The sequence below is a fragment of the Cervus canadensis genome, chromosome 21 (assembly GCF_019320065.1).
Source record: "Cervus canadensis isolate Bull #8, Minnesota chromosome 21, ASM1932006v1, whole genome shotgun sequence".
Classification (NCBI taxonomy): domain Eukaryota; kingdom Metazoa; phylum Chordata; class Mammalia; order Artiodactyla; family Cervidae; genus Cervus; species Cervus canadensis.
This window is the reverse complement of record NC_057406.1, coordinates 24,286,121-24,307,309: the sequence shown is the minus strand read 5'-3', so window position 1 is coordinate 24,307,309 and position 21,189 is coordinate 24,286,121. Positions and strand designations below refer to the sequence as shown.

Genomic DNA, 21,189 nt, shown 5'->3' with positions numbered 1-21,189 from the left:
AGTTCTGTGCTACAAAATTTACTGTCTACTGAGTAAATTAATATTTGCTTCTATTTATAATACGGTCAGCCTCTTTGTTTCAAAAGCTCTTTTGTATACATCATCCTGAAATTTATAGACTAAATCTGTTTTTTGTTTCCAGCACTTTTACTGTTTTTCTTTTCATATTTTTCTAGATTAATCTCTTTTCTCCCATCAAATGATCACCACTTCCTTGATTACTTTAGTTTCATTGACTAAAGATAAGATTTAGCTGGTGGTTATCAATATACAAAATGAAGTAAACAAAATGCATTACATTTCAATGACAACAAAATAAATGTCAGTTTCTCCAAATATATTTGCATAATTAGTCAGCTCTAAACATATTGGAACAAAGTAAATACTGAATGCATGTGTGCTAAGTCACTTTACTCACGTCTGATTCTTTGTGATGCTATGGACCATAGCCCATCAGACTCCTCTATCCAAGGGACTCTCCAGGCATGTATACTGAAGTGGGTTGCCATGCCCTCCTCCAGGGGATCTTCCCAACCCAGGGGTCGAACCCACATCTCTTACATCTCCTGTATTGGTAGGTAGGTTCTTTACTACTAGCACCACCTGGGAAGCCCCAAAATACTGAATATTTAAACATTAACAATAAAGCATTTATTATTGGCAGCAGTTGTGGAGATGTCTAATGAAAATGTGGTTTGGGTGCTTTAAAAACTTCCCTCAAATGATTTAAATATGGCCTCTGTAACTTGTTCCCATTCAAATTACTTCAGGAGCCGTTTCCTCAAATAAGGTACAAAGTCAGTTTTAGCACTTGTTAAATTATAACAAGTTCTGACTTAGAAGACTATGAATTAATGAAGTTTTATTTTGCTATCTGCAATCCTTAGGTTTAATCAAAACAGGGCTTTCACTTTTTTCATTTAAAAGAAAAATTAGTGAAAACTACAATACATAACATGTGATGATTTGTGCTGGCATACAAGCCACATCTTGAAACTCTGACCAACAAAACTCTAAAAATCAATTTGAGGACCAATGTTAAGATTTAGGGCTAAATACATGTAGTTAAAATTCATAATTTCTTAGCACCCCTTAGCAATATTCACTGCCAGCAAACTTTCAACATATCTGGCTGATAAGGGAGCTGGCAGAGACCCCAAAGGAACAGAAGTTAGTCATACAAAGTAAGGCCTATGCGAATTTTCTGCTACTGGTTTTAGACAACTTGCCTCTGAAGTGTATGCACTGAAATGGCTTGATTTTTAGACACAGCCACACAATTATTCACAGCACTCACAATGATAGGCTGAAGACCCTTGACTGAACACTCAGGAAGCTGCATGCTCACCTGGATGGTCATGTTCTAGCATGCACCATGAATTGTCAAGAGTGCTGCTCAGAGTTGGCTGATCAGGAGATACGCAGCGCAAAGGAACAGGATTTGAGACAGCCCAGGGTTTCCTCTTTGAGTAGGTTTAAAGCATTTTTTTTTTTTTCTCACAACTTCCTTCCTGTTCTAACTGCCAGTGCTCAGAAGTCAGGCTTGAGAGGCAGAGGCACCCAGGACGGAGACGTGGACCACTCACAGTAAGTTGAGATCCCTTCGGGGTGGGGAAGGCTGCAGGTGAGCGCAGACAAATGCAAGACATTTCTAAACCTGGCTACCAGCCTGTACAGTTTATTTATTTTAAGAGGGGTTATTCCTCTTTAAAACAAACCATGATAAGAAAGTTATTAAGGAGGCTGCAGAGAAGGGGAAGTCCGGGCAGGGAATGGCAACAGTGACTCAGGGGAGGCTGGTCTAAGAGGGAGAGCGTGCACGCCCGCCCAGGAGACCCAGCCTTCATGTCCTGGAGAAGGATTCCAAGGGCACTCGCCAGCAGTGCCTGGCCGGTTTCCTACAAGGTCAAAGCCGGCATCTAGCCAAGCTCAGAAGCAAAAAGACTGTAGAACCAAGCTGATTCGAACCAAGCTGGTGCACGGTGAGTTGGTTGGTCCTGGGGTGGAGATGTGTGGTTTCCTGTTTTTAAGCAGACTTAAAGAGACGGGTTGAAAAGGAAAATAAAAAAATCGATTTGAAATTGTCAAACATGAAACTGTTCTCCACGGGAAGAATTTTCTGGGCACATAAAGGAAATACATAATGAAAACCTCCACTGGGGTCCAATGAGATTTAATAATCCAGGGGGGAGCATAGCAGAATGCATGGCTATTGATTCATCAGTCTACCGAGATGGCATTTCTACCACTAGCAAAACCCAGTGAGATGGGCAGAAAGATAACTGCTGCGGTTGCCAAGACCAGCTCTTTACATCTGAGAGGGCTAAAAGCAAACCCAGAAGACACCCAACAATTTATTGAGAGATGTATGCTTGGTTGCTCAATCGTATCTGACTCTGAGATCCCATGGACTGTAGCCTGCCAGGCTCCTCTGTCCATGGGGTTTTTCAGGCGAGAAGACTGGAATGGGTTGCCATTTATTCCTCCAGGGGATATTCCCAACCCAGATTGAACCCTGCGTCTCCTGTCTTCCTCATTGCATGTGGATTCTTTACCTGCTGAGCCATCAGGAAAGCCCCTTATTAAGAGATGCATTCTAGAAAAATCCAAGTAGGCTTAGCTAGGACACCCAGGCAGCGGACCTTCCAAATGTTGGGGTCTGGTTTTGGCAGTCATGAGAAGTGCTTTAGTTGTGACCTGAAATACTTTCTTCTCTTTTAAAGGATGTTCCAGGCAGCACATGTTACAAACATGGTCTTTACTTCAACTCTGTTTTTTTGTTTAGTTGCTGTCGTATCAGGCTCTTTTTGTGACCCCAGAGCACACTGGGCCCCTCTGTCCCTGGCATTTCTTGGGCAAGCATGCTGGAGTGGGTTAAACTCTGGACCTAGAGTAATTTGTGGTATAAGTCTGATAAACTCTGAGCTGGTCTTCTGTTCAAGGCAAGGGAAGGCAGATACCCTTACTTGGAGGTCCCATGGTTGTATCTCCATGGAGAGACCAAGAAACACTGGATTCAGAGTTAGCATATTGGATGCTCAGGGCAGGAATGATCAAGTGAGGGAAGTCAAGAGGTCTGTGCTGGCACCCAGGAAGTTCAGTCATAGGTAGTCACCATTTATCTTTGCCATTGCTTGATTTTATTACATTTATAAGAAAAGGCCCCTCCCAGGTCTGGATATGACACAAGCTCAGTAAGATCATTTTATTCTTTCCTGATATGTGTGCAATTGTGAAAGAAAAGTTCATTCACCACCCAAACTACACAGATACAGCCCATAAAGAATAACCAGGTTATAGCTGAACAAAGGCTGACAACCTCCAGGCGCTGGACAATGGTCCTTCCTTATTTGGGAGAGCATGAGCTTGTCCCTCAGGCAGTATGCTCTGAGCAATGAGCAGGTTCTGTTTTCAGTGGAAGCTTAGAATAGCTAAGTCAGTCTGATGGGAAGATGAGGGCCTTGGCCAATGCATGCGAGCACAATAGATTCCAACTTCAGCAGGCCGATAGAGAGACACCCTGAGGAGTGGGGGTGGGGGTGGTCAAAATTAAGAAGATAAAGAGAACCAGCTTATGTGGAGGGCCTTCTATGTGTCAGATCTGGTGTGAGAAACGTATAAAACTGAATTCCGTGAGGACACCGAGAGGACAAGAAGGCTCAGAAGTATGCAATGACTTGACTAAAGTCACACACTGATGCAAAAAACAATCAGTAACTACACTCCTCAGAAGGACATTTTAGGAAATGCCCCATAGCAGAAATGTTCTTTAAGCCCCCATTCTGAGTATCCTTGCTCTGGGTCAGTGTTACTGTCACCCCAGATCTTGTGTTAGAGTCCATTCTGGCACCCCCCACAGATGAGTCTAATGTTATTTTTGAAACTTCAATATTTATCCACTCAATAAAGATTTACTGAGTCCCTCCCTGCTGGTTTCCACACACTCTGGTTCCCACAACCAGATCTGGCAAAAATTCACTTGGGTTTTCTCAGAGGAGCTAATATTCACCATTTGTGCTTATAAAAATTGTCTTTGGGAAAGTGTCAGTTGCTCAGTTGTGTCTGACTCCTTGTAACCCCATGGACTGTAGTCTGCCAGGCTCCTCGGTCCATGGGAGTCTCCAGGCAAGAATATTAAAGTGGGTTGTCCTTACCTTCTCCAGGTGATCTTCCTAACCCAGAGGTGGAATCCTGGTGTCCTGTATTGCAGGTGGATTCTTTACCATCTGAGCCATAATTTTTCATGTTTGATTTAAAACCTCGTGAGTGGACTGAGTAATTGCAGTGTAGTCTTTTGCCCAACAATGGCTGCCTTTATGCAATTTTCTTTGCGGATTATTTAAAATGAGTATTCATGAGAGCACCTAGCATGTGACTTTACATAGTAGACACTCAGAAAAGCTGAATGCATCCGCTGAGTTCTCTCTCCTTTTGCATATGAATCTGGGAGTCCATGGGGCATTGGTTCTAGGACCACCCGCATCCTCCTTGATACCAAAATCCATAGATGCTGCAAGTCCCATGCTCTTGGTATCAAGAGAGTACCAACCCTTCTATGAATGCCCAGGGAGGAATAATGTATTATATCTTGGGAAATAATTACTTCAAGGGAAACACTAAAGAATTCTGCTTCTAAGACTCGGTACCCCCTCTCTGGCTTGATCTTAATGTTTAACGCATGTGAGAGGACTCTGTCCTCTCGGGCACTGGGCTGGTTGCTGTCTTCTGGCTCTGCAGTTTCAGAAGCTCTTGGTGGGGTGGAGGTGGTAGACAGCAGCTCCTAATTGGAAGCATCAGTTCCTCTGTGTCACTAGGAAATAGTGACACACCAGAAAGGAATTTAGAACCAAGACAGCGTGCCGTGTCCCGAGGGATAGACTTAGAATCCCCAGTGAAGCCAAATCACCAGGCAGAAGAGCAGACCCAAATCCTCCTCGACTGGCTCCAAAATGTCTGTGGTCCTTCAGAGACAGTCCAGCTCTCCATGACCTGCTGTAGACCAACGACCTCCAGTTTGGGGAAAGTGGGCATATCCTAGACATCAGGAAGTGAAGATGACGGGGTGACATAGAATGCTGACACTCACATAGGTACTTCTCTGCTGGAAACCCCCTACTTCTGGCACTTCCCCATTTCTTTCTATCTCTCCCTCAACTCTACCACTTCTGCCTAATCCTCCTGGCCGGTGCATCAGGTTGTGTGATCAGGCAACTTCGGGGCTTGAGTTAAGTCTCCACTGTACTTTCCTCCAGAGCCAGAGGAAGATCTCTCTATTTGCCGTTCCTGTGTCTCCTATCATTTCCCATCGGTCCCAGACTGACCTCTGGCTTCACTTAGGAAAGGGAGCAATAAATAGAATCTAAAATTAAATTGCTCTTTAAAGAACTAGAATAGTGACGATTGCATTTTACAGGCTGATTCAGTTCCTAAACAATCCTGGCAGTTCCCAGAACCTCTTGTCTCTTCCATGCTCCTCAAAGAAACCAAATCTATTTTTAAGAAGGAAGGAGAGGACTTTGTCAACATGGCCGAGCTTAAAGAAGGCCTTGGTGCCTGGCAGTCAGGTACCTCGCTGAAGCTGAAACTAGCAAACAAAGAGTATCATGGAGAAGGGAGGAGAAGAAGGGAACAAAGGTCATTGAACATCTACTGTTGGCCACAAGAGTCCCAGAACTTTTCATGTCTTCTCCAACTCTTCAACCCCATCAAAAAAGATTATGATTCCCACTTTACTGGTAGAAAAACTCAGGCTCAGTGAGGCTAATAACACCCTTACTTTCTGGAACGTCAATCGTATATACACATTTTGAATCTCTAGTCTATCTGACTCAGTGCTCAAGTCCCAAGAGACACAACAAAGGGTCCTTGTTTTATGAATTAACCAGGTGGTTTGTTTCATCTAAATTCAAGAGTTTTACCTTGTCTTTGCCTTTCACTTATTCAGAACTGCGTCATGAACCAGAAGAGTGTGCTCCATCCTGAGACTGGTAAATTCTCAGGTGTATGTCACTTCCAGTGTCTTGGAAGTTTCACTGAATTTTTAAGCAAAAATACTGATTTGTGTTGTTATACCCATGCCGTGAATACCCACCCTAATTTAATCTGGCATTTTAATTGAGCCTGAGAGGATTAAGTTCCTGCCTCAGCCCATCTAATGCTTGACCCTGTTTCACTGAACAGTAAAAATGGGTGTGTAAGGGTTCGCTGTGAAACTTCACCTGTAGAGAAATCTGTGAAACAGGAAATAAAGATAACTAGAGTGGCGAGCACATGAAAACAAAAAAGAAAATCGTATGTGCTCTGGGGCCTTATTAAATACATAATGGCTAATTCCCCATTTCACTTTTACTGTGTAAAAAACTATAGTCAAACACAGCACGAAGACAAGCAACACAGCCCCGCTCTTTGTCGAAGAGGGTGCAAGCCCCAGAGGGAGGTGAACACAGCCCAATCTAGAATGTTCTGTGATGATGATCTGGGTTCTCCCCAGCCTCACATCCACTTCCTCTTTCTCTTTCTTGGTTTACAGCCTTGTTTAAATTAAGGAGAGCATTAGAGTCATTGAATTATGAAGGCGCCCCAGAGATCTTTCAATGCAACCGTTTCACTTTGCAGAGGCCAAAACTGGAGCAGAGGTTCAGCAACTTGCGCAAGGGGACATGGGGTAGAGTCGCACCGAAATTCTCTTTAGATGACACTTCCCTGACTTGCTAAAGCCTCCCGGCAGAGTTTTGCAAAGTAGCACTTACCTCTGTCTGTGCAGCAACCCCCATGGAGATTCTCAAGATAACCAATGAGCTCTCTAATTTCATTATTACTTCTTAATAAAGACAGCTGGAGTGACAGAGCTTAGAGCCTTCCGTCAGAAACCCCCCGGGCTCATATTCATGCTGTCACTTAGACATCGTGCTTTCTCGGGCAAGTTATTTACTTCGAGTTTAGTTTCCTAATCTGTAGAAGGGAATGACGGTAACAGCCATCCTTAAGGCTGTGGTGAGGTCTAAGTGAGATAATCCTCGGGACAGGGTTTAGCCCTATGTGTGATAGCTGTTAGAATTATTGTTATCAATAACAAAACCAGATGTTCTGCACAGACTTACAGAATGAATTTATGGTTGCAGGGGGCGGGTAGTGGGGGGACGGAAGAATTAGGGAGTTTGGGTTGGGCATGTACACACTGCTATACTTGGAATGGATAACCAACACACACCTACTATACAGCATAGGGAACTCTACTCAATGTTATGTGGCAGCCTGGATGGGACAGGAGTTTGGGGTGGAATGGATACATGTATATGTATGACAGTCCCTTCACTGGTCACCTGAAACTATCACAACATGGTTAATTGGCTATACTCCAACACACAAAAACTGTTCTTTAGATGATGCAATTGAAAAGCAATCTGGCATTTGCCTAAAATTCCTATTCTTCAGCAAGCACCCGTAAGATGGAAGGATAAAAAGAGAAAAATGAACTGGGAAGACCCAGAGGAATCGGGTGGAGAGGGAGGTGGGAGGGGGGATCGGGATTGGGAATAAAGACCTGCCCTCTGTAGTTGAAATAAAAAAAAAAAAAAAAAAAGAGAGAAAAATGAGGGAGTTTCCCAGTGGTCCAGTGGCTAGGACTCTGTGGTTTCGCTGCTGTGGCCAGGGTTTAAGCCCTGGTCAGGAAACTAAGATCCTGCAAGGCCCGTGGTGCAGCCAAAAAACAAGCAAACAAACAACAACAAAAACAAACAAAACACACACACACACAAAGTTTTAAACTATTTTTAAAAGGAGAAAAATGATACTTGTAGTTCACTATACATACACAGTTAGCTTGGGAAACTGTTGTCAAGATATATTATTCACCAGCTGGGGCTTTGGGAGAATCTGTAATTTCCTGGAAATGAATTGTAAAATTGAAAATGCAGACTCTCTGGGGAATTCATATAAATAAACAATATGAAATAATAAAATAGAGGCAGATAGCCTTTTCTACAGGTGAAATAAGGTAACTGAATGACAACTGAGCTGACACCTGACTACAGGTAGCAACCTTAGAAAAAGAAGCACCTAGAGATGGTCTCCCCTAACCTCTCACCTCCCAAGATGAGGAAAGGAAGATCAGTGGTTGGAACATTTGCTCAAAGGGTCACAGCTAGTTAGTGGCAAAGCCAGAATGAACACTCATGTGTGATGAGGCCCAGTTCATTGAGGGGATAATCATCCAAAATCAAGTAGATTGACCCAGAACTCTTCCCAAACCACTGCTCTTCTGCTGGACTATGGTCATGTTCCCTAAGATCCAGACGTTACCCAGTGTCTCCTCCTGCTTCTGCAGGTCCAGTGTTTCAGGCTCACAGACATGACCCCTGGCTTGAGGCTGAGTTGTGTCGTTGGTCTGGCCAGGCTTCAGAGAGAAGCAAAAGGTAAAAAAGAAAGTGAAGTCGCTCAGTCATGTCCGACTCTTTGCAACCCCATGGACTATAGCCTATAGTGCTCCTCTGTCCATGGGATTTTCCAGGTGAGAGTACTGGAGTGGGTTGCCATTTCCTTCTCCAGAGGATCTTCCCAACCCAGGGATTGAACCTGAGTCTCCTGCATTGTAGGCAGACACTTTACCATCTGAGCCACCAGGGAAGTCCATGCTTAACACTCAATGCTTTGCTTCACTGTTTACAAAAGTTATAGTTTCAAGGTCACGTTCTCAATCGCGGACTCCAGTAGAGTCTACGAAGGACTTCAGGGCTCCATGAATTCCTTGTGCTGCATGCACAATTCCATGGGCTTTTTCTTTTCTCCTTTTATAAAGACTGTGACTCTTACTAGATTTTTAAAGAGACTTGCCATCTCCAGAAAGCTTAAGAAACACCAGTCAAACCAGCTGGGCCTTTTTGGCAAGGCTAGATTGCTCAGCCCCCAACTTTTTCCACTTTGGAGAATAACTTAAACATCAGTATGTGCTAAAGAACACTGTCTTGTAAATGCTAGATGCTCATCAAATATTTGTGACCTTCATTTTGCTTTCAGAAGGGCTTTCCCTGAGAAGTGCTTTCCAGTCCTTTCTTTGTCATTTTATGACATTTTCACCTTTTTTTTTTCTTTATTCTAATCAGCTCTCCAGAGTGAGCTGATTTGGAGTCATCTGACTTCATATCTCTTTTTCTTATGCTATATAATTAGACCAAATTATTTTCATTTGGTCCCAAATTTCCTCCTTTTGACTGCCACAACTTCATATCATAATCCCACATTATTCTCTGCTCTTCAATGTCTTTAAATAAATGTGTGGCTCATTTTGATAGAGCAATTATTATATCTCTTTGCAGTGGATTAAGGAAATTTAGAAGTGACATGTCTCTGATTTACCAATTAAAAAATCAAGATCTAGATGACAGATAAATTCTGTTGCCAAGTATGACACTATTAAAAGTTAGAAAATACTGTCCTAAACCAGATCTTTCTCTTTCTCTGTCTCTGTTTCCCTCTCCTTTCAAAATTGAGATTTGAGTGCAGAATTATAATTCCCTGTGTGTGTGCTCAGTCACTCAATCATGTCTGACTCTTTACAACCCCATGGGCTGTAGCCTGCCAGGATCCTCTGTCCACGGAATTTTTCTAGGCAGGAATACTAGAGTGGGTTGTCATTTCCCTACAGATTACTAAAATCACCTTGAGCTAATTAGTGGCTGGATGTAATGTCATCTTCTCATAGTCAAACTTCAAGCACATGACTTGTGAGAACCAAGTAATACATTCCAGAAAGGCCTCTCTGCAGTGCTGAGATGTCCTCATATGGTGATAGCTTTGCTGATACTCTGTCTGCAGTTTTTTTACGTGACCTCTACCCTGGGTATTTGGTCAGGCTCCTGGGTGTCACCAGAGGAGAACCTGTCCCATCTAATTAGTCTCATCTGTGTTGTTCTTTATCTGTGGCTTAATGGTTGTCCTTAAACTACCCACAGCCTACAACCTCCACCCACTGCATCCTTCATCATTTTTCCAGCCAGTTCATTCACTTTCCCTGAGTGTTGTTTGGAATGGGACTTGAATTAGTCACTCTGTTTATTGTGCTGTTCTCTAGAGCCTCAGCTCTGAGTGGTGCTGGTTCTTCAGCAGAAGCAAGAGTTGCCATAGCAACAGGCCTACAAGCTTCCTTCCTGCACAGGAAGTGGACCCAAGCAATGCAATACTGTTTGCAGAGTTGATCAAGTCTCGTAGTGTTCAGCTTGTTATTTTTCTGGAAGAGGAAAAATGAGCCAAGAGATATCATTTCTTTTCCTTTCCTTTTTTTTTCCCTGTTAAAATTGCTTTTGTTTGGCTTCACTTCCAAATTATTTTTCTTCCCATTGCCAATAACAGCAACATTAAAAGTCAAAACCACAACTGATTTTGGCCACAGATAGCTTCACTCTCCGGAACCTTATAGAACTTGGCAGAGTCACTCAAGATGAGATGTGATAGGTGTTGTCTTAGAGTTCTATTACTTTGGAACAGTAAAGCCTTTACCCAAGGCAGGAAAGAGAGTTACCCTGGGAGCAGAATGAAAAGAAACCAGGAAATTATCTCCTTGTGTAAATATCTCCCTTGTTTCCCCCAAATAGCTCCATTTCTGCCAACCCCAGGCCCGAAATTCTTCCTAGAGATTCCTTCCTCTTTATTAGAATGGGGCATCTCATTGAGATCCATGAACTTGGGCAATTCTCTTAAGCTCTGGGTTTCGAGTTTCTCAGTGATAAAATGAGGGGAAGGGAATGGCTACCCACTCCAGTATTATGGCCTGAAGAATGCCACGGACAGAGGAGTCTGGTGGGCTACAGTCCATGGGGTCACAAAGAGTTGGACACGACTGAGTGACTAGCAAGTTTTTGGACTATATCACCTCCAAGGTTCATTACAACTCTGAAAAGTTCAGACTATATACATGCCTCAAGAAAAATAATTTTAAAATTTATAATCAGTCATTAACACTTAAGTGTAAATAATTGTATTAGATCTCCCCTTGATGTTTTAACACAAAACAAGTAAATGTAGATGATGAAGGAAGAAAATAGGGTATGCCCAGGTGAGATCTTAGAGCATAAGGTCACAGGAGATCTGGAGAAGGGAAGGAGGTACTAAAGGAGAGGTGGAGACGGATAGAAGGGTACTAAAGAGACAGTTGCAATTTGTCTAGAAGAAGTTGGAGTCCTTTATTATTTTTTGTTATTTCAAAAGAACAGAAGCTCAGATATAGAACCTATTAACCCTATCAATGAGCACATATAAAATGACAAGTATTCAAGCGTTTTGGGAGATTCAAGAAACTTCTTGGTGGTCCAGTGGCTAAGACTCTGTGCTCGTAATGCAGGGGTCCTGGGCTTGATCCCTGGTCAGGGAACTAGATCCCATATGATACAATGAAGACCCAGAGCAGCCAAAAAGTGAGAGAGAAACAAAACCCACTAGCTGGCCCCAGGGAATTATTAGCTACATTGGGGGCAGGGGGAGGACACTCAGGCAGATATCACAGGGGCCTAAAACTTCTCATGAGTTGCCTTTGAGTTCTTGCAGGAGTTCAGGGAAAGATGCAATGAATGGGGAAAAACTAACTTGCTTTACCAAGTACTTGACACCGTTATAACTGGGATTGTATTGATACATGCTGAGCACTTTGACACCTGCAAGACTGGCTGGATTTGTAGGACTATGATCATTTCTATAACTCTCTGAACTGGGGCTGTTCGTTCATTGTCCAGGACAGCTTGTGCTATGTTGCTTCACTTGTTTTATAGAATTCACAAGTGAGTTACTTACAGTCAGTTTTATTCCATGAATAGGAGGGATTCATCACAATATGAAAACATTCAAACATGTCAAAGGAAAACCTAGAATGCATTATATTCTTATTTTGTGAAATAGAATGAGGCTGAATCAGAGGGAAATCTCCTGGAAAATCATTGACAATTACAGAAGTTTATTAGGGCAAAAATAACACTAAGAGTGGGCTTCCCTGGTGATTCAGTGGTAAAGAATCCATCTGCCAGTGCAGGAGATGTGGGTTCAATCCCTGGGCTGGGAAGATCCCCTGGAGAAGGAAATGGCAACCCACTCCGGAATTCTTGTCGGGGAAATCCCATGGACAGAGGAGCCTGGCAGGTTATAGTCCGTGGGATCGCACAGAGTTGGACAGGACTTAGTGACTAAAAAACAACAAGACTAAGAGCAGCCCCTCAAGCATAGCTCATATCCACGGACTTTTGGCCAACAGATCATCACTGTCTCTCTTCCTCTCTCCCTCTAGATCAAAATGACGGAAAAGGCCCCAGAACCACACGTGGAGGAGGATGACGATGAGCTGGATGGCAAGCTCAACTACAAGCCCCCCCCACAGAAGTCCCTGAAGGAGCTGCAGGAGATGGACAAAGATGATGAAAGTCTAACTAAGTACAAGAAAACGCTCCTGGGGGACGGTCCTGTGGTAGCAGGTATGTGTATGTGAGGAGACAGAATGGGACAGGTGGAGGGGCACAGAGAAGGCAGACATTTGAGCTACTCAGGAGCAGACACACAGGAGAGGGTCTCAAGCTTCTAAGGTTAAGGGAGTGAGCTGCAATCTCCATGTGGCCAAACCAAGTTACAGATGGATAATCAAGTTTTCTTTGGAGGTAAGGCGTACTTTGCCTTGAAATAGACAAATATAACACATAGGAAGGATTTAGAAGGAGTTTCAGACTATTACTCAGAATTGAATTCTCTCCATGGTCTCTCACATTCTCTCTTCTCTTTCTCCTTCCCACTCCTTACCTAACATCCATCATTTCCAATACACAATGGCAGAGTCAGACATGACCCAAAGATATGGACGCACCCTGCCCAACCAGCAGAGTACCTTACCCCTAGCCACTCGGGAAATGTTTGCTATTGATGAATAAGGTGGGCGTACAGTTACCTGAAGCAGAAATAGCATCACAGGATGGTCCAAGGCCACTAAGACCAAGCCTGGTGAATCTGCCACTTCCATCTTTATTTCTCCTCTAGAGACAGAGATCCATTTTTCTTTTGCATCTTCCCTCTTTCCTACTTGAAATGTATACACACACACACACACAGTATGTATATGCCTCTTCTCTGTGCTCACAATGCCTTTTAATTCCTGCAGACCCAACAGCCCCCAATGTCACGGTCACCCGCCTGACCCTCGTTTGTGAAAGTGCCCCAGGACCAATCACCATGGACCTCACTGGTAAGTGGTCACAGCTCTTCTGTTTAGTGGGGCCTCATGACATCATAAGGACCAGGGCATGGTTTTTGTCCCTTGTCCCAGCCAAGAAAAAAAACCTAGTAAAGTAAACAGCTTCCCAGGCAGCACAGTGGTCAAGAATCCACCTGCCAATGCAGGGGACGCAGGAGACTTGGGTTTGATCTTTGGGTTGGGAAGATCCCCTGGAGAAGGACATAGCAACCCACTCCAGTATTCTTGCCTGGGAAATCCCATGGACAGAGGAGCCTGGTAAGCTACAGTTTATGGGGTCGCAAAGAGTCAGACACAACTGAGCATGTGTGCACGCAGTAAGGTGAATTCTAGTAAGGTATGCTGGGACCAGCTCACAAGTCATTGTTTTCACAGTATTTACCATGCTTAATGAAAAGTCCAACCTCCATTTCTATTTAATTGAAAGGGGTCAAGCATAAGTACCTGATATGTCTACCTGTATTATATTTATTTTAGATTTTTATCTCCACATGGCATAGGAGAATTATTATTCACGGAAAAAGACCACTAATGAAAATATTAAGAAGCAAGTTGTAGGCTTCTGAAATGGTAATATTTTACCATTTCAGTGTCGGGAAGGTCCCCTGGAGAAGGAAATGGAAACCCACTCCAGTATTCTTGCCTGTGAAATCTCATGGACAGAGGAGCCTGGCAGGCTACAGTCCACAGGATCACAGAGTCTGACACAACTGAGTGCACACACGCACACACAAACACACACACATACAATATAAAGATCAGAGAAAATATTGATCCTGTATCAGCTACAGAACTTACCTGAAGGCAAGAAGAAATCTAAAACCTCCTGATTAATGCTAGGAATTCCATTGTTAAATCTGCAGGATTTTTTTTTAGCTTAAAACTATGATTCTTTGAAATAAGCAACTTCCCTCACTAAAGATGTACAACTTAACATGTTATTTTCTTTCACTTTATTGTTGCCAAGGTCAAGTCCTTTCCTGAGACCTAGGTCTGGAGGAGATGAGGAGAAACTGGAAAGGGGGCTGATTTGGGGGAAAGTAGGCCACTGGGAGAAATAAGGAAAGGGCCACCAAGCCAGGGGTTGGGGACATCAAAGGCAGGTCTTTAGTGAAAAAAAAAAAAATTATTATTACCAGATTCAGAAAACAGACTCATGAGACAGAACACAGCATGACAAGAAAACAGTACGCTTAGGAGCAAGGTAGTTCCCCTCTCATGAGACAGACACTCTTTACCTTATACGGGCTTTTTGTCAGAGGGAGGAAATTGGAGGCTGAAAAGACACACTTCCTGTTCAACCGAAATCATTAGAGCACAGTCACACATTCAACTACCCCCACGTTCTAGCATCTCTCAGAAAGGAATTCTCTCTCACACCGGGCCTCACACCTCTTCCTGTGAGAAATTGTGTAAGGTTAACAGGTATAACCGCCATTTTGCAAGATAAGGTCTGATGTAGTGCTAAGGAAGCCTGCTCTGCAGAAGGGCTTGATGATCGATCCTGCAGGGAAAACTTGGTCTCTGTCCCTTTTCCCCAGCAACAAGAAAACTGTGGTTTTCTGTCACCAAAAAAAGGCTACTGAGGTGAATCCTAGATGATGCCAGCTATATGCATGAAATTTTGCACAAAACTGTGCAAAACACACACAGTCACCCCAAATGTCAAATTATACAGGATCACTTTGGGAAAGGAGCAAAGACCACCTCTCTAACCAAGGAACAGGAACTAGGGTGCAGATGCCAGTTTTATGGAGCCTGAAGCCTTTAGAACTTAAGTGATAAGTTTTCTTTTCCTTAAGAAAAAAAAAAGTATGAAATTGCAAATGCAAAAGCAAAATTAAGTACAAAAGTATATTTTTTAAATTTTAAAAATTTTTTTTTATTTTATATATTTCTTAGAATGATAAAAAGGAACCAAACAAGCACATTTTCTAAAGCTTAGAGAACACCACACACATTAACAAACCTACAGAAACAAATAGCTGGCATTCTTACATAATATTTTTCTCCTATATATTTGAGGACTGGGGGCAGAGTCTTTAAGCAAAAAGTCTTGCGTATTCTTAAGATTGCAGTCAAACTTGGCGGGAAAGCTCTATCATGTTTCTTTCGCATCTGCTGTAAGATTTCAGGCATTCCGAATGTGTGTTTGTGCAGTGACTAATCTCAAACATTCTTTGACCTGAGGACCGTGGGGGCCATGTTGCTCTGAGGAGTTCAGAAAATGGCTCAGGAACTTCGACTTCATTCATCTTCTTGTGAATGTCCTTCCAATGAGAATTAACTCTTTTAAAATTCATTTCTACAGGGGATCTGGAAGCCCTTAAAAAAGAAAACTTTGTCCTAAAGGAAGGTGTTGAATATAGAGTAAAAATTAACTTCAAAGTAAGTATCTGGCCCTGCTTGTATATTTGTATAAAGTTTAAATTCTTTCTGTAATCAGAAGAAAAAAAATCAAATTTCTTGCATCATCACATTGGCATACTTTTTGTTAATTTCTATTTCTCCCTAAATCTGGCTCTCAGTTCTAGTTCCCAAAGCTTCTTCCTTATGGGGTGGAAGACAATCAGGAAGGGTGGGCAGGCAGAGGCAGGGAATAACAAGGAATAGTCACACTTTTCTTTTGTCCATCTCAACCATGTTTATATTAAACGGAAGATCTGTGGAGCAGTAGAAAAACAAAAGAGTCTTTCTTTTTTGAAGTCCTTATTACTACTCCACCACCATTTCTGTCTTTTTTTGGTCTTTTACCCACCAGACCACATCTTCTACTATGCCCAGGAGACCAGCTTAGAGGCTTCTAGAAGGATGTGGGTTTTTTTCCCTATATCTATGAGTCACATGCAGAAGTTAGAAGAATTAGAAAGTTCGGGTTTCATTTTATCACACTTTCTTCAATGAAGCTTTTTTCCTTCTGTCTGCTTTTGATAGCTTTATGCTACAGGTTTTGCTGAGTGATTGTTCCAAACCTAAGCAGGAAGTATTCATGGCTATACTGCCTCACTGCCAACAAAACAAAATGTGTCACTGAGAGACTGCTTTAATTGTTCTATCCAAAACAAAAACTGGAGCCCTGGTTATTGTCCAGGAGAAACAATACACTTTCATTCTTACATGGGTAAACAATTAGCAAAGCCACCCAGCTAATGGTGCCATGCTCACTTTAATTTGCTTCTATAAACATGACCATGGTATAAAATTAACAGACCGGTTCAGCCCTAAGTAGAATGAATCATGGAAAAATAAAGTGCTTGACCTGTCTATATTTTCATTCCGCTTTAGCAAATTTTCTCTGAAAGGCTTGGGAAAGTGGCAAGATTCCAGACAACATCTGAGAATGACAGCCATCCAAACTATATGCCAGAGGCAAATGGATTTCACCCATTATTTTCATCCAAGGGGGTTGTTTTCCTGTGACTCATCTCATCTCTAGACTCCAATCACAGTTACATTACAAGCAAAATCATCTTCTAGGTCCAACTTTCCATCACGACTTTTCTCCCTGTTTGTTTTTCATATGCTAGGTGGATCATTTCTGAGATTAGAATTTTCAGATATTTACATAATAATTAGTTTCCATTAATGCCTTTGTAATGTAAAAACAAGAAAGATCTTATGGCCAGTCTTCAGGGAGAAGGAGCTCAAGACCCTTCTCTGGGCCATGGAGGAAGGAGAAATGTAATATAGAGTATTGAGACAGTGTTCTAATTAACCATCCCCTCACCCACACCAGAAATCATGGTGTTCGACAACTGGAACCAGCTTCGGTAACACTGAGTCTCGTGACTTCCTCTCTTTAATCTCTGCCTCATTGCCAGGCTAAACGATGGTAGTAACTTATTCTGAACTAAATCTTCAGTCCTTTCATCCTCAGAAAAGCATCAGCTAGGTCAGATCAGCATGAAAGATGAGGAAAAACTGAAGACTCTCTTTAATCTGAATCACTTGGCTCCTTCCCACCTACAGGTGAACAAGGATATTGTGTCAGGACTGAAGTATGTTCAACACACCTATCGGACGGGGGTAAAAGGTAAAGTATGCACATTTTCCACTGTCCAAACTCTGCTTCTCAGGGACACGTAAACTTCAGGTTATTAGCAATGTTTAGTCCTAGACTCATTTAAGAATCTGATGAGAGCTGTGGACATTCACCCTTGGAGAGGCACACATATATTTCCATGTTAAAGGAACCCTAGTTAAGACTGGGTCAACCACCAACCTTCAGCATTCTGCTTCTGAAATCCGATTTTATTACTTATAAAGGGGAACAATAAGAATTCGATCCCTGGGTCAGGAAGATCCTCCAGAGGAGGGCATGGCAACCGACTCCAATATTCTTGCCTGGAGAACTCCATGGTCAGAGGAGCCTGGAGGGCTACAGTCCATAGGGTCGCAAAGAGTCGGGCACAACTGAAGCAACATAGCATGCAAGCGAACACAACCAAGTTTGAATTCAAGTACGTAAATGTACTCTTGAAATTTTTTTAAAAAGCAATAGTTGGACTATAAAGAAAGCTGAGCGCAGAAGAATTGATGCTTTTGAACTGTGGTGTTGGAGAAGACTCTTGAGAGTCCCTTGGACTGCAAGGAGATCCAACCAGTCCATCCTAAAGGAGATCAGTCCTGGGTGTTCATTGGAAGGACTGATGTTGAAGCTGAAACTCCAATACTTTGGCCACCTGATGGGAAGAGCTGACTCAATGGAAAAGATCCTGATGCTGGGAAAGATTGACAGCAGGAGGAGAAGGAGACGACAGAGGATAAGATGGTTGGATGGCATCAGTGACTCCATGAACATGGGTTTGGGTGAACTCCAGTTGTTGGTGATGGACAGGGAGGCCTGGCGTGCTGCGGTTCATGGGGTCGCAAAGAGTCAGACACGACTGAGCGACTGAATTGAACTGAATCCACAAGTAAAAAACCTGAGTGTCAGAGAAATCCAAGAGAGGAAAGACCTACCCAAATGGGAGGTGCTAGTAGCATGTGATGGGCAGTTGGCAGGGGGGAGGGGTGGGCTGCGGGGCTCAATTTCCTAGCCAAAGAATGGAAGGGGAAAAAAAAAAAAAAAAAACTCTTTCTAGAATGGAGAAAAGCGGCTCAGACAGTAAAGCGTCTACCTACAACGCACAAGACCCGGGTTCCATCCCCGTGTCGGGAAGATCCCCTGGAGAAGGAAATGGCAACCCACTCCAGTACTCTAGCCTGGAAAATCCCATGGACGGAGGAGCCTGGTAGGCTACAGGCCATGGGGTCGCAAAGAGTCGGACACAACTGAGTGACTTCACTTTCACTTTGTAACTGAAACAAATAACATCACATTCTTTAATCTACAGTTTTCTTGACAAGCTGCACCTAAACGGTACATGTTCAGTTGTGTTCTGTTAATAAGAGCAGAGAGAAATGAAAGGTGGAAGGCTGATGAAAGCACTTCTAACGTTTCGTTAACCTGATGGTGTGAAACAGCGTCCCCTAGAGGTGTGAAGCAGTAATGCATAGGTCAGTTCCACCAAATCCATCAATGAAGGCTAAGGAAGACAGTGATCAATTAGCATGAAATAAAGAACTACTTAATGACTCAAATCCCGCAGAAGATTGTTAACCTGAAAGATCGTCCTTGCTCTTCCAATACATAGTCTCACGAAAAAATAATTAAATTTCCTATTTTCCTTTGGGTGTAAAGACTCTGATGTGTCACTTGGGCAAAAGGTCGTCAAGGATGTCTGCAGTTAGTCCTCCAAACTTTTCCAAAATAACAGTCAATTTAAACGTCACCCGCCTGCCCACCTACCTTTACTTAAACTTTCTAATCCTTATTAATTTTAATATATATCCCAGTTGCTCACCTTTTAATAACTCTGGTTGGCTACTTTTACTATCTGTTTCAGTTCACTGATACTTTTTTTTTAAACCAAATTATTGGTCTTCCCATTTCATCTAATTACTACATTCATGATTTCATTCATTCTGATCACCAGCTTTACCTTATCTCTGGCAACTATCCACAGAATGATAGTTTGTAGATAGAAGATCCTCAAGCTGTATTATATAGAAAAGAAACAGAATCCCCAAAACGTAGATAGTTGCAGAGCTGAGATCAAAACTCAGGTCTCAATTAGTTTCAGGATTTTTTTACTGAGATATACCTGGCATATAACATTGTGTTAGTTTTAGGCATACAGCATAGTGACCTGTACGTGTACATATTGTAAAATAATTACAGTAATTAGTCTAATTAACTCCCATCACCACACACAATTTCAATTTTTTTTTCTTGTGATGAGAACTTTTAAGATCAACTCTGCAACTTTCAAACACACAATGTAGTATTGTTAACTATGGTCACCACGCTGTACTTTAGGGCTTCCCTGGGTCAGTTGGTAAAGAATCTCCCTGCAATACAGGACACCCAGGTTCAATTCCTGGGTTGAGTAGATCCCTGGACTTACTTATTTTGTAACTGGAAGTGTGTACTTTTGGAGTACCTGGAATTGTTTTTTATGATATAATCTGCTACATCTCCATAGAGTCTTGATCCCCATTGATTTAGGGAACTGATTCCTCAGCTTTCCTGAATCTCAGCGTCAGCTGGGATGTGTTTTAAAGGCTGATTCTTGGGACTCACAACAGTACTAACCATAGATTGACTAAATTGACAGGGGATCAAATGGATTGACAGGGGATCAAAGTATACTGCACTATGAAGAGATTCCATTTAAAAAATGTTTTTTAAGGAAAAAAAAAAAAAAGAGTTACTCCAGGTAAATCTGATATTTAGCCAGGCTTGGAAACCATTGCTCTTGGCTTTGATCACAGTGAACTCTGCTCCAAATTGTCACGTGCAGGGTCTCCATCTAACAGGCTCTCATCCTAATGAACTTTTCTTTCTTCCCAGTGGATAAAGCAACGTTCATGGTGGGCAGCTATGGGCCTCGGCCGGAGGAATATGAGTTTCTGACTCCAGTTGAGGAGGCCCCCAAGGGCATGCTGGCCCGAGGCACTTACCACAACAAGTCCTTCTTCACCGACGACGACAAGCATGACCACCTCACCTGGGAGTGGAACCTGTCCATTAAGAAGGACTGGACAGAATGAGCGCCTCTGCCCTTCGCTCTGCCTATCTTTGCCACCCAGAAGAGCCCTTAGTCCCTCCTCCCTGGTCACAGTTGGGCCCCTTCCCCAGCACCCTCCACCATCTCTTAGCACTGCACCCTCTCCCACACGGTGTCTCCCAGTGATACCCGAACAAGATGCTTAAAATCCGGGCCTTCATCCTGCCCTCCTGATCATGGCCAAGATCTCCCAAGTTCTCTGTCCCATAGACGATCATTTAATATTCCCTCTTTTATTCCCATTTGAGCAACTGGAGATCAGAAGATGGGCAAACTAGCACAGTCCTTCTGCCTCAGGTCCTTGTCTCTCCCTCCCACCCCTGGATTCTCCTGTGGTTACTGCTGGTTCAGTGAAGGTCCCTCATCACGTTCCCTGCCAACTGGGGTTTTCCTTTTCTGGGAGACACTGTAAACAGCACAAGAGAACAAGAATAAAGCAGTTATAATTGCTGACTGAGACCCTCCTTTCTCTGCATTCTCCCTTCAAGCAAATATGGTAACTGGATGGTTCCCATTCATGCGTTTCCTTGGAAGAGGTGGGCAGAGCTCAGTACAGGAGGTTTTACATCATTGGGAGAAGTTTCACCCCCCTGTTTCAGTGCAAATGCTAGAAAAATCTCAATTTATTTATTTATTTTTTAATAAGCATGGTCTTTTTTTTTTTTTTAATTTGCTTTGCTGTGACTTCCCTGGTGACTCAGATGTCACCATCTTTACAAAATCTGCCTGCAATGCAGGAGACCCAGGTTCAATCCCTGGGTCAGGAAGATCCCCTGGAGAAGGGAATGGCAACCCACTCCAGTATTCTTCCCTGGAGAATTCCATGGACAGAAGAGCCTGGCAGACTACAGTCCAGGG

General features: G+C 42.8%; 1 protein-coding gene across 2 annotated transcripts; it reads left to right on the top strand.

Moving 5' to 3' along the window:
* The first annotated feature begins 1,409 nt into the window (after positions 1-1,409).
* ARHGDIB (Rho GDP dissociation inhibitor beta) lies at positions 1,410-20,784 on the top strand. 2 transcript variants are annotated; one of them, XM_043440933.1, is made up of 6 exons: positions 1,410-1,587; positions 12,269-12,452; positions 13,127-13,210; positions 15,531-15,607; positions 17,189-17,252; positions 20,115-20,784. In XM_043440933.1, exons 2-6 carry the CDS (start codon positions 12,275-12,277, stop codon positions 20,312-20,314), a joined length of 603 nt encoding a protein of 200 aa, XP_043296868.1. In that variant the 5' UTR covers positions 1,410-1,587; positions 12,269-12,274; the 3' UTR covers positions 20,315-20,784. The 2 variants fall into 2 exon arrangements, with proteins under 2 accessions (XP_043296868.1, XP_043296869.1); XM_043440934.1 differs by having other exon boundaries at positions 1,558-1,982.
* Positions 20,785-21,189: the final 405 nt, after the last annotated feature.

Coding starts and splice junctions, on each gene's coding strand:
- ARHGDIB (XM_043440933.1), top strand. CDS start 12,275: ATGACGGAAAAGGCCCCAGAACCACACGTGGAGGAGGATGACGATGAG. Junction 12,453..13,126: donor GGACGGTCCTGTGGTAGCAG/GTATGTGTATGT, acceptor TAATTCCTGCAG/ACCCAACAGCCCCCAATGTC. Junction 17,253..20,114: donor CTATCGGACGGGGGTAAAAG/GTAAAGTATGCA, acceptor CTTTCTTCCCAG/TGGATAAAGCAACGTTCATG.